The 12,394-nt window shown below is 45.2% G+C and overlaps 1 protein-coding gene across 2 annotated transcripts in view; it reads left to right on the top strand.

Moving 5' to 3' along the window:
* Positions 1–12,394, top strand: part of LOC140740161 (microtubule-associated serine/threonine-protein kinase 1-like) — a 219,902-nt gene that overhangs the window by 183,041 nt on the left and 24,467 nt on the right. For both annotated transcript variants that reach the window (XM_073069135.1, XM_073069134.1), the window contains 4 exons: positions 275–484; positions 3,031–3,260; positions 6,314–6,436; positions 8,797–8,933. In XM_073069135.1, coding sequence (XP_072925236.1) covers positions 275–484; positions 3,031–3,260; positions 6,314–6,436; positions 8,797–8,933 — 700 coding nt within the window. The remainder of the gene's footprint in view (positions 1–274; positions 485–3,030; positions 3,261–6,313; positions 6,437–8,796; positions 8,934–12,394) is intronic.

Genomic DNA, 12,394 nt, shown 5'->3' with positions numbered 1-12,394 from the left:
TGTGCGTTGCTCAACATTGCTCAGTATTCTGTGACATAATCAATGCTCGGGTGGCTGGCCCACACGTATTTGAATATTGAACGAGTTCAGAGCTGAGGCATAAAACTTTGGGATGAGGAGAATCAGCAGATCAAGTTGGAAAATGGAGGAGGCGTAAGTTGAGCCAAGATCTTCTTGAGTGGTAGCACAGACTCAAGAGGCTAAATGGCCCCATGCGGCTCCTACGACCAGGGGAGTGAAATCCCATTAACCTTTCTCAATCGTGTTCCTCCAGCTGATCGGCCAGTGAAGTTGAGTGAATCGTTGCCCAGTGTTACCAAGGAAACTGACGCGTCCTCCACAAAGGCCACCAGCGACCTGGCAGTGCGGAGAGCACGTCACCAACAACTGTCCGGGGATTCGGCGGAGAAGCGCACCTCCCGGCCCATGAACAAGGTCATCAAATCAGCTTCGGCCACCGCCCTCTCAGTCATGATCCCTGCAGGTATGGAATGGCAAACCGGTTCGCCTCACCAGGGATATATTGTTGGGTTTGAGTTACAAGGAGAGACTGGATAGGCTGGGACTGCTTTCCCTGGAGGGGAAACCTTATAAAATGATGAGGGGGCGTAAATAAGGTGGAAGCTCACTGTCTTTTTTCTCAGAGTAAGGGAGTCTCAAACTCGAGGGCATAACGTGAGAGGAAAACAATTTAAAGGGAATGCGAGAGCAAGTTTTATTGCCGAAGAAAGTCGTGGGTGTATGAATCAAGTCTCCAGAGTGATAGAGGCAGAAACAATTAGTTTAAAGACGTTTGAAGAGGTAGAGGATAGGAAAGGTTTGGAGGTGTGTGGGACAATGCAGAAAAACAGGACTAGCTCAGGCAGGCAGCTCAGCGGGCACGGACGAGTTGATACAAAGGGCCTGTTTCCATGCTGTATAACTGAGTCTGTTCAAGTCATGAGCCCTTGGTAGGTCTCTACTTGCATTGGATCATGCTCAGCTGTGCAAAATATCCTGAGGTAAATTACTTTTCTCAGTGAAGCTGAGAAGGTTTCTGTGATATTTCAAGTGATGGAAAATGTTCCTTGATATTTTGAGCCTCTCACTAAGTGCCAGGATATATTCTAGGGTACTTTAGAGACCTCACTAAGTGGTGGGAATTATATTGGGATATTTTTGCAATCTTATTGAATGATGTGGAATAGTCTAGGAATACCTCGAAGGTCCAGAAATAATTTGGAATAAGAAATGGATTTAATGAGCTGTTATATTTTGTGGCTCCAACTCATAAAACTAATTGAAAGGAAACACAGAGTGTCATAGATTCACTCTTACTTTAAGCACTGCATGTACATATGACGTGGTGGCGTGATGACGTATGCCATTCCCATACTTTTACATATAACCCATAATGAATTATTTAAACACAGAATGCTTTATCAAACAAGGTATTTACAATATTACTCAACTATTACTGAGTTATTAAATACAAAACATGAACTTAATCAAAATATTTTTGTGTTCTTAGGATAGGAAGAGGACAATTTTGGATATCATCCCTTTAAATACTTTATATAAGAACTTAAGGTCTATTTAATTTTTTAAAATTTCATTTCAATTTTGTTATCTTTCTTGAGAAATCATGATAAACATGTTGATAAGGTCAAGGAACAGAATCGAAGCCGGGATTTCTTGCCCAGTGGTAAAAAAAAACAATGAGCAGGTTGTGTCAGATGGGGTGGGGCGGAGAGTTGGGGGAACAGTGGTAGGTAGATGATAGATGGGGGCAGATATAACAAGAAAGAGAATGAGAAGCAGATGAAGCGAGGTGAGAGGATGTTGGAGGCAGCAAATGCATAAGCAGGAACACAACCTCCCAGCACTACCTCGTTGTCTCCCTGCACTGCATTTTCTTTGTAGCTGTTGCAACTTGTTTGGCATTCTGCTATATTTTGCCTTGCCCTTCAGTGCACTGTGCAATGAGTTGACCTTTATGGCCAGTTTGCAAGACACTGTATCCCAAGGATCAGCTTTATTTCTCACTCATTTCATTGAGACACTGATACAGTGAAATGTGTTGTTTTGCGTCTACAGCAAACACATTTGGAGGATTGTGCTGGTGCAGCCCGTCACCACACTTCCAGCACCAGCATAGCATGCCCACAACTCACTAACCCTAATGGTCATCTTTGGAATGTGGGAGGAAACCAGAGCACCCGGAGGAAACCCGGGGAGAACATTTTGATACATGTGACAATAGTAAGCCAATAAAAATGTCAATGACCAATGCTAGACTCATGAAATGAGGTGGCAATGGGAACCATTAGGGAGAGGTGAATGGCAGATGGAACCAGAACAGGTAAGAGAAGGGGTTGGTATACTTGCAGGGTGAACTATGTGCATGGTCAGCAGATGGAACTAAGAGGCTGGATAGGGCTGAAGATAGGTGATTGGAAGCTGAAGGGGAGGGGTTGGTAAAGAGGACAGAAATAGGAAGATTTGAAAGACTTTCTTGTGTTCCTGTGGTCTATTTCTTAATCTGTCGCCACATTGTTCCATGACTTTGGCAGCTTTGGGCTTGTACTCACTGGAATTAAGAAGAATGCATGGGCATCTCATTGAAACCTACCAAATGTTGAAAGGACTAGATTGGGTGGATGTGGGAGAGGATGTTTCCTGTGTTGGGGCTATCCAGAACTAGAGGGCAAATCCTTAAAATTGAGGGGTAACCCTTTAGAACAGAGCTAAGGAGGAATTTTTTTGGCCAGAGAGTGGTGAATCTGTGGAATGCTCTGCCACAGACTGCGGTGGAGGCCAAGTCCGTGCGTATGTTTAAGGCGGAAGTTGATAGTTCCCTGATCGGTCAGGGCATCAAAGGATATGGCAAGAAGGCAGATGTATGGGGTTGAGTGGGATCTGGGATCAGCCCTGGTGGAATGGTGGTGGTGCAGACTCGATGGGCTGAGTAGCCTGCTCCTATGTCTATAATAGCATGGGTGTTGTATGCCCTGTCAGCCAATTGCATTGTATCTTTCTTGTATTGTCCAGTGGATCAGCATAGTGGGTCACCTCTCGCCAGTCCCATGTCTCCACGCTCGCTCTCATCCAATCCATCCTCCCGCGATTCCTCACCCAGCCGAGACTTCTCGCCGGCGGTCACCAGCTTGAGGTCCCCGATCACCATTCACCGTTCGGGGAAGAAGTACGGATTCACGCTCCGCGCCATCCGGGTCTACATGGGGGACACAGATGTCTACAGTGTTCATCACATGGTCTGGGTGAGTAGCATCTATCAACGTCAGAAAGGACACCTAGAGTTTCCACAATTTACCATTCCAGTGTCCTGCTCTCACAGAAGCCAAGTGACTGGACGGCTTCTGGGAAAAGCAAGGTAAGAAAGCTATGCTGGAAGGCTGAGTTGTGTTAAATACGAATGTTTATGAACACCAGATAGTACAAATTGTCTTTTGTTTCAGTTCTGTGTTTGTTAAATTTTCAACAAAAAAGAGCAATACTGCTGGTACCGTAGACCTGAACTAGAACTTGGAATGCAGAACAGTACAGCGCAAGTACAGGCCCTTTGGCCCATCATGTCTGTTCTGATCATGATGCAATTCAAATTCTTAATATAATTCATTTCACATTCATATTTCTGTCTAACTACACTCCATCCATCAGAAAAAAGGGATCTTCCAGTGTCTACCCATTTTAATGCCACTTCCCAGTCCCATTCCGATACGTCAGTCCATGGCCGCCTCTACTGTCATGATGAGGCCACACTCAGGTTAGAACAGCAACACTTTAAACACTTTATATTCCGTCTGGGTAGCCTCCAATCTGATGGCATGAACATCGATTTCTCGAACTTCCGGTAATGCCCCCTCCTTCACCATTCCCCATTCCCATTCCCTCTCTCATCTAATCTCCTTACCTGCTCATTGCCTCCCTCTGGTGCCCCTCCCCCTTCTCTTTCTTCCATGGCCTCTGTCCTCTCCTATCAGATTCTTTAACCCTTTCCGCAATCAATTTCCCAGCTCTCTACCTCACCTGTCCTCATTCCCAGTTTCACCTATCACCTTGTGTTTCTTCCTCCCCTCCACCACCTTCTTACTCTGCCTCCTCATCTTTTTTTCTCCAGTCCTGATGAAGGGTCTCCGTGCAAAACATCAACTGCGCTTTTTTCCATAGACGCTGCCTGGCCTGCTGAGCTCCTCCAGCATTGTTGTGTGTGTTGCTTGGATTTCCAGTATCTGCAGATTTTTCTCTTGTTTGCAGCACAGAGAAGAGAGTGTGGCCTGGATAGTGGAGGTCCTTGATGATGGATGTTGCATTCCTGGGACAGCACTCCTTGTAGCTGTGCTCAGTGGTGGGGAGGATTTTACCTGTGATGAACTGGGTAAAATTCATCCATATGACAACAGTTTCTTAGCTTTTGCTTTTTTTTAAAACTTGTCAATCGCTTGTACTGGTACGGTCGGCCCTCCTTATCCGCGGGTTCCACATGCGTGGATTCAACCAACCGCGGGTCGGGAAAACCCAGAAGTACTTTCTCCAGCACTTATTGTTTGAGCATGTTCAGACTGTTTTTTCTTGTCATTATTCCCTAAACAATATAGTATAACAACTATTTACATAGTATTTACATTGTATTAGGTATTATAAGTAATCTAGAGATTATTTAAAAGTACAGACAGTCTCCGGGTTATGAACAAGTTCCGTTCCTGAGTCCATCTTTAAGTCTGATTTGAAGTCAGAACAGGTACATCCGGTGATATTTAGCGTCAGTTTATCTTACTATATAGTATATATTTTACCTTTCTAGGCATATAATACACTTATGAAACGTATGTATTTCAATAATTAAACCACTGTGTTACTTAGTAATAATTTTAGCTTTCATTGGGGCAGGGCCTTTCACATGCTCCGTTAAAATTGTTCCGATCTTTGACCGACTGTAGCCTAATGCTTTTCCAATGACCAATGGCATTTCACCTCTTTCCGATCGCTTTATTATTTCCACTTTATTTTCAATCGTGATCGTGATTATTTTCGTGAACAGAAACACTGCAGATTCAGAGCTCGGCCGCTGGGTCCTAACGTCCACTACATTGAAACAGCTTAAATAAGGTCCAGGGTTCTGCTGGGTCCTAACGTCCATACATTGAAACAGGTTAAATAAGGTCCGGGGTTCCGCTGGGTCCTAAAGACCACCACACTGAAACAGGTTAAGTAAGGGACTTGAGCATCTGCGTTTTTTGGTATCTGTGGGGGGGGGGGGGGTCCCGGAACCAATTCCCCAAGGATAAGGAGGGCCGACTGTATTTAATAACATTAATTTTCACTAGGAAAAGCTTTTGATTCTTTTGTGGTGTTTGGACAAGCCAAAATCAAGTTGATTTTATTGTCATACAGTGTGCACAAGGACATGTATGCACAGGTGCAAAGGGAAACACACTTGGTGCAGCATCACATAGCTTTAGGGGCACTACATTCCTAAGAAAAGTAAGTACTCCTGGTCTTGTCCAGTAAGCTAGTCTCGCTGCTTTTCCCTGGGAATTTCATAATACCCATCCCTAGTTCTGTTTTCATTAGACCAACTAATGAAAAGCACTGAGCTGATTCAACAACCTGTGGACTGACTCTCAAAGACACTACAACATCTGCCCTCAGTGTTATTTATTTGTTTGTTTGTTCGTTCGTTCTTGTGTATTTGCACATTGGTGCTTTGTCAGTCTTGGTTTATGTGCAGTTTTTCATTGGTTCTATTGTTCCACTGTGATTACAATGAATCTCAGGTAGTAAATGGCGACATATACATAATTTGATAATAAATTTCCTCTGAACTATATCCTTTGAACTTCGAAGCCCAAGCCTTTCCTGATATTTTGTGGGAACTATCTAATTTCCATTCTGTCCCAACTGGCCACCCAAAGAAAATCAGCATGGAAATATATCAGAGGGGAGAAGCCATAAATTTAAATACCACAAGACAGTGAAAGATGCTCAAAGCCCCTCGCACAGAAGATAGGATTTTCAGAAATATAGAACTATTTTATTAGACCACAGCAAAGGCCATTTGGCACCTTCACTCTGTTTTGACACTTTTGGAGAGCGATCCCATTAATCCCACTCCCTTCACTTTCCCTAGCGAATAGCAAGCAGCATCCAAGCCCGGCGGAGCAGGAAGTATTCAGATTTTATAATCAAAAACATTTCCCTCCACAGACGCTGCCTGACCCGCTGAGTTCCGCCAGCATTCTCTGTGTGTTGCTCTGGATTTCCAGTCTCTCTTGTGCCTCCTTTTCATTAATTTTCCATTTCCCTGCTGCAGCATGTGGAAGATGGAGGACCTTCACACGATGCGGGGCTGTGCGCTGGTGACCTTATAACCCACGTCAATGGGGAGCCTGTCCATGGACTAGTTCACACTGAAGTTGTGGAACTTATACTGAAGGTACGAGGTCTCTCATTACGGCCCATCTTTGTCCAATCTCTTGCTCTTGTAGAATCTCCATATATGTCTTGACGTCAGGTTTTGATTGGTAGATGTTTCTAGGGGTGTTTTTCCACTAAGTACATTAAAGTTGCTAAACAAATGTCAGCTGCTGTAAATAATCAAATACTGATTCCCAATTTCTTGTATTCTCAGTGTAAGCCAATGTTAAGACAAGCCGTTGGATGCAACCTTGAGTTTTTTTTTATAACGTGGAAACTCACTGGTGGGATTTGTTTTCTATGACGGATTATCTTCGAGAAGGGGCACAGGAAGTCTGCGGTAGTGAGGGGTCTCCAGTCATCTTGCATTTCCTGCCACTGGGCCCTGACTCCAATCCGTTGAGGACCCTGTGGTGACTGCCCCTGCATCAGCCGTCCCACATTAATCAAAGTCACGCACTGGTGTTCTCCATTAATGAAATCCACCATAACCCCCCCAGCTTAAGTCTTATGGTGATCAGCAAGTGGCAAAGTGGCAGAATTGTGAGGTCTGGAAGCCCCTTAGAATATGTGTGCCCCAGATCAGCCTCAACAGGCAACTAAAGACCCATCGATAGACAGCCCCTTAGGAGAATGTCATACTCGACTCGGGGAGCTCACTACTACTTCTTTAAGAAAGTGAAGGCGAGCCACAGCCATAAATTGTGTCATAGCCGTGGTGTGAGTATTCTCGCAGGGCTGATGGGTCGGGAGTTCCAAAATGTGGACTTCTTGTTACAGAAGGGACAATGGATGTATCTCAAAGAAAGATGGATACTGAATTAAATTCAATTAAAGTATCAGCCCTTCAAGTTCATCGCTGTTGAATCTCCTCTAGATGTCATTTGTTCCATTAAACCTCTGCAGCGTGACAGAATGGAGCTGACTACTTCGATTACATCACAGTTCCTTTACCAATGTTGGGTCTAAACTTTGAAACTCTCCACTCAACACCACAGCAAACCATAGGACTGCAGATTTTCAAGGTGACAGCTCAGCACTACCCTTTCTGGGAACAGTACAGTGCAAGACATAAAAATAAATGACTATAAGTTGCAAGTTCTGAATCGTTGAGCGTGGGTCTTCAGGGCCCTGTGCCACTTGCCCGATGCTAGTAATGACAAGAGGGCAATTCCCAGAAGGTGAAAGTCCTTAATTTTGGATGCCTCCTTTCTGAGGCACCGCCTTTTTCAAAGATGTCCTCTAATGGAAGCTAGGCCCCATGATGGAGCTGGCTGAGTTTACAATCTTCTACAGCCTTTCTCGGTCCCATGCGTTGCAGCCTCCATACCAGACCATACCAGATGCAAGCAGTCTGATGCTCTCCACACTGGCTGATTGGTTGTACATGGTATCCGATGAGAACAGTTGAAATCTGTGCGGGAGAGTTTGTAAAGTGGAAAAGCCATTGCACTGGGGCAGTTTCACCCTCTCGGCCTCGGAAGTCCGGACCCAGTGGTATGAGTAGTCGTCACAACAGGGGTCTTCACACACAAAATGCTGGAGGAACCCAGCAGGCCAGGCAGCATCTTGTGTGTGTTGCTCAGATTTCCAGCATTGGCAGACTTACGACTTCTTCTGTATCTGGCGGGGAGGCTTGTATCCATGATGGAGGCAGCTGAGGCTACAGCGTTCTGCAGCTTTTAACAATCCTGTGCATTGGACCCTCCACACCAGCAGTGATGCAACCAGTTAGAATGCTTTCCACTGCACGTCTATCAAAACTTACGGGAGACTTTGGTGACATACCAAATCCCCTGAAACCCCGAATGAAATATAGCTGCTGGCATGCCTTATTTGTGATTGCACTTTGAAGATGGGGTTAATTTTTTTCAGAACAAAGGGGACTGAGAAAAGATTTAGCTGCAGTGTTGAAATTTAAGAAAGAACTACACAGGATAGGTAGAAAAGGGAAGCCTCCCTGAGCAAAAGGGTTAGTGGCTAAGGAGCTCGGAGTTAAATGAATTAGTAGGATGATTGGAGGATGATCAATCCAGAGCAGAAACACTCTCGACATATCAGCTGTATCTGAACAAGTACTTAAGGAGCTATGATATGCAGGGCCGCGGACGGAGAGCTGGGATATGAGATTGACCTGATGTCTGTTTTTGGCTGATATAGTGTTACACTTCACTGTGATTCTGCAGGTTAGCAATTGGTTTCAGTCGTGGACCCAGACAAGCTGTGTCCTGTTTAAACAACTACTTTTGGCCTCTGGCATTCAGTCGCATGGTGCTGTGTGCTGAAGTGACGTTTTGCCCTCTTGGTGCCACTGCCTGAGGTGAGATTTGGCCCAGTGAATTCACACCTTAATCAGCCCTTGCCTTGTGTTTTCCTCAGAGCGGAAACAAAGTGACAGTGACCACCACACCATTTGAGAACACTTCCATCAAGATTGGGCCAGCCAGAAGGTCTAGCTACAAAGCCAAAATGGCAAGAAGGAATAAGAAGAGTTCAGGAAAGGAAGGACAGGAAAGGTAAGAGGACAAACTAATGCTGTCTGTCACACACACAAACGTTATATCCACGCTCCTGATGCTTGTGAGACTTACGAGCAGCTTGGCCCCAGAGGCTTCCTTGTTGTACCTTTCATATTCATTATGAAGTTGGTCGTCATTGACAATGCCAGTGTTTACTGACTATCCCTAATCCTTTAGTTTCAGCGGTCGGATCACAGGCAGCATGTTGCTAGGTCTGGAGTTGGACTGGTTAGTGATAGTGGATTATCCATTAATGACACAGATAGGCCTTTACAACCGTCTGGTTGTTTTATTGTATATTAGACGGCAGGGTGGAGCTGCGTCTTTACCAAAGGAGGTGTAAGGCACTCCTTCCTTCTGCTAGTCTGCTTCTCACCCTTGGGCAAAGTGTAAGACATTGCTTAATCCCCCCCCCCCCCACCCCAATCAGGGTCACGTGAAGCCTTGGGAGCCGGTGGGGGATGGTCGTATGAGCAGCCGATGCAGATCCCAAGTCCTGGTTATGCAACCACTGACGCCAGGCAGACAATCTCTGAGGAGTATTGATAATGGCTGGGGTCACCCATCTTGTGAAGGCACTGGCCACAAGAAGGCAATGGCAAAGCACTTCTGTAGAAGAATTTGCCAAGAACAATCCTGGTTGTGATCTCCTACATCATACACAGAAATGATGATGATGAGTTTCATAATAACCAAAGTCACATACTAGCGTTCTAGTTGGAATTATTTATTTATTTAATTGTCTTAATTATCAAGATGCTGTGCTTGGATTCTAGATCATATTGCAAAGTCAATGTTCCATTCCTCCAGGGAAAATAACCCCAGGAACTGAACCACAATGCCACCAATTGAGTGTTCAGTGAAGGTCAGTGACAGTGGTAAAGAGGTGCCATATCACAGTGGGAGTAACAGCAGTAAATGCTGGAAATACACAGCATCTGTGGAGAGGGAAGAGTGAATGTTCCGATGAGAGGTCACCGACGTGAAACATTAATTCCTGCAGTCGCTGCCTGACCTCATTGCTCACGAATGGGTTCTCCTTCCACGATATCCATGCAGATTTTTTTTGCCCATCTCCATGAAATCCCACTTCCCTGCACTTGAACCGCACCCTTCTATGCTGTGCCTGTTTGAAGTTCAAGTTTACTTTTCATTCACCGATACACACGATACAGTGAAATGAATCATTGTTTCTCCAGGGGCCAAGGTGCAAAACACAGTATGTACTGACACACACACACAGTACATAGAGTTATGATAGCACATGCGCTCGCAAAATAATGTTCGCACGAGCCCCAGAGTGGCATGGCCTGAAGATTGATGTGCATGGGATGTTATTCTGGAGCCATGTTTCTGCAAGAACAAGCATGCGGCAGCTTCTCATCTCATGCTGGGTCGCCTGCAGATGATGTCAAATCACCTTGTCTTCCTGGAAGTGAATGCTGGAAAGCAGTACTGAGGGAGAGTCGGCCTGCAGGGAGGTGTCCCCAGCCCAGCACAGATTCCAGCATGCCCGCCACATCTCTGTTCTCTCCTAGATCACCTTTGGCCTCTGCTCCCCTGGGTGGCTGCCACAGGCAATGCCGTGGCACGAGGGCCTGTTCTGCACAATAACCCGATTAAGCTCCTGTCTAAAAATCTTTTCCAGCTGACTCCAGCACCTCCTCTGACAGCAGTTTCAAGACATCTTTTCTCTAACTCTATCATGTTTGCTATCGTTGAGCATTTGCAGCATTTATGAAGGATTTCTCCAGATTTCCTGCAGTCGTAGTGTTTTGCTTTTGGGTCACAATAATGGTGATATTATTTCCAAGTAGGGATGGTGGGAATCCATCCAAGTCATGGGATTGAAATGCAAGAGGTCCTCAAGTTTGCTGCAGTATGGTAGATACAGAGTTTCACCCTCTCAGATCCACTGGTGACTGTTCCGATCTCTGCCATCAAGGACTGTTAAAGGGCTATGATTTCCATTCCAGTAGTGACATAGTAACTTTGCATCTTACAGTGGTGTTGGATCTGGAGATGTTATTGTCCAAGAGGTTCTTTAGAAGCCAAGAGTGAGGCATAAATCTTATGGTTACACCCACTCACCTGGTTCACCAATCACCTTCCTCTCCACCCACCACCTTATTCTGGCTTCTCTCCCCTTCCTTTCCTGTCCTCCTGAAGAGTCTTCGCCTGAAGTATTGATACCTCTCCACTGATGCTGCCTGATCTGCTGAGTTCCTCCAGAATTTTGTGGAGCATCTGCAGAATCTCTTGTGTGTTTACAAAAATACAGAATCAGCTGAATTTCTTTATTTTTCTTGTAAGTTCCTGTAATAAAATGAATTTCAAGGTAGTATACAGTAGACCCTAACCCAATAGCAGCAGGAGTAACAATCCCTGCATTGCAAACTCCATACCTCAATGCTCAGTGCTTGGTGAATGGTGTCTTAACTTGACGCAGAGTATCTCTGTTATGTAAGAGACATCAGAGAACTTTGTTCTTAACCCACTTGCTCTATTTGAGTAAAATCTTGGGGACTATGTGTCACCTACCCTCACCATCCCATAATTTTCCTTTTTTGTTGTCGCCATGCCGTCTGTTCCATTCTGTAATCAGAAGAAGAGGTACCTCAATGTTCAAAGTTCAAAACGAATTTATTAACAAAGTACATAATGGTTGTTGTGACGTGTCTAGTGTGGTAGTGTAGTGGGTAGTGCTTGGCGCTCTCGCTTTCAGCTTCCACCGCTACTTGCAGTCTTGAGAAAAGGAGAGCAGAGTGTGTCAGTCTCTCCCTTGTCAGTACGCAGCCTCTCCAACAGCAAGCCTCACGCGGTGCCTCCTCGCTAGCGACACACGGAAACTGAACTCCTTTCGGACCCAGGCTGAACTAAGAGGACAGGGAGGATGTCTGGCCCCTGCACACGTGGCACATAGGCCCACCGGTGTGTGGATATGCCCCGGTGCTCGTGAACCAGATCCCCAGCTATGGGTAAATAGCCCCACTGCCTTGTGGGCAGCCTCAAGAGAGATGAAGGGAGTAAATCCAGACAGCAAATTAGGCGGCTGAACGTCACTGAACATCCTTCTGGCAGCTCCTGCAGCCAAGCTGGTGCCAAACGTACTGCTTCATAAGCTTTCCTTTAGACCACCCTGGTGAGGCCAAGAGTGGAATCTTGATGACTGGGCATCTTCTGCCTAGGCTTGTGATGATGACCATCATCACCCACTGTCCTTCGAGACAGACGGATGACAACCAACTACATATATGTTACTTTTACTACCTTACAGGAATTTACAATAAAGAAATACAAATGTGAAAAGAATCATGAACAAAGACCAACAAAAAAAAAACAGTGTGCAAAAGAAGACAAGTAAGAAATAATACTAAGAATATGAGTTGTAAAGAGTCCTTGAAATGGAGTCGGTAGGTTGTAGAATTAGTTCAGAGGAGTGGTGATTGTTATCTACA

Source organism: Hemitrygon akajei, chromosome 16 (assembly GCF_048418815.1).
Source record: "Hemitrygon akajei chromosome 16, sHemAka1.3, whole genome shotgun sequence".
NCBI lineage: Eukaryota > Metazoa > Chordata > Chondrichthyes > Myliobatiformes > Dasyatidae > Hemitrygon > Hemitrygon akajei.
Note: the sequence above shows the minus strand (reverse complement) of the source record. Positions and strands in the feature narration are given on the sequence as shown.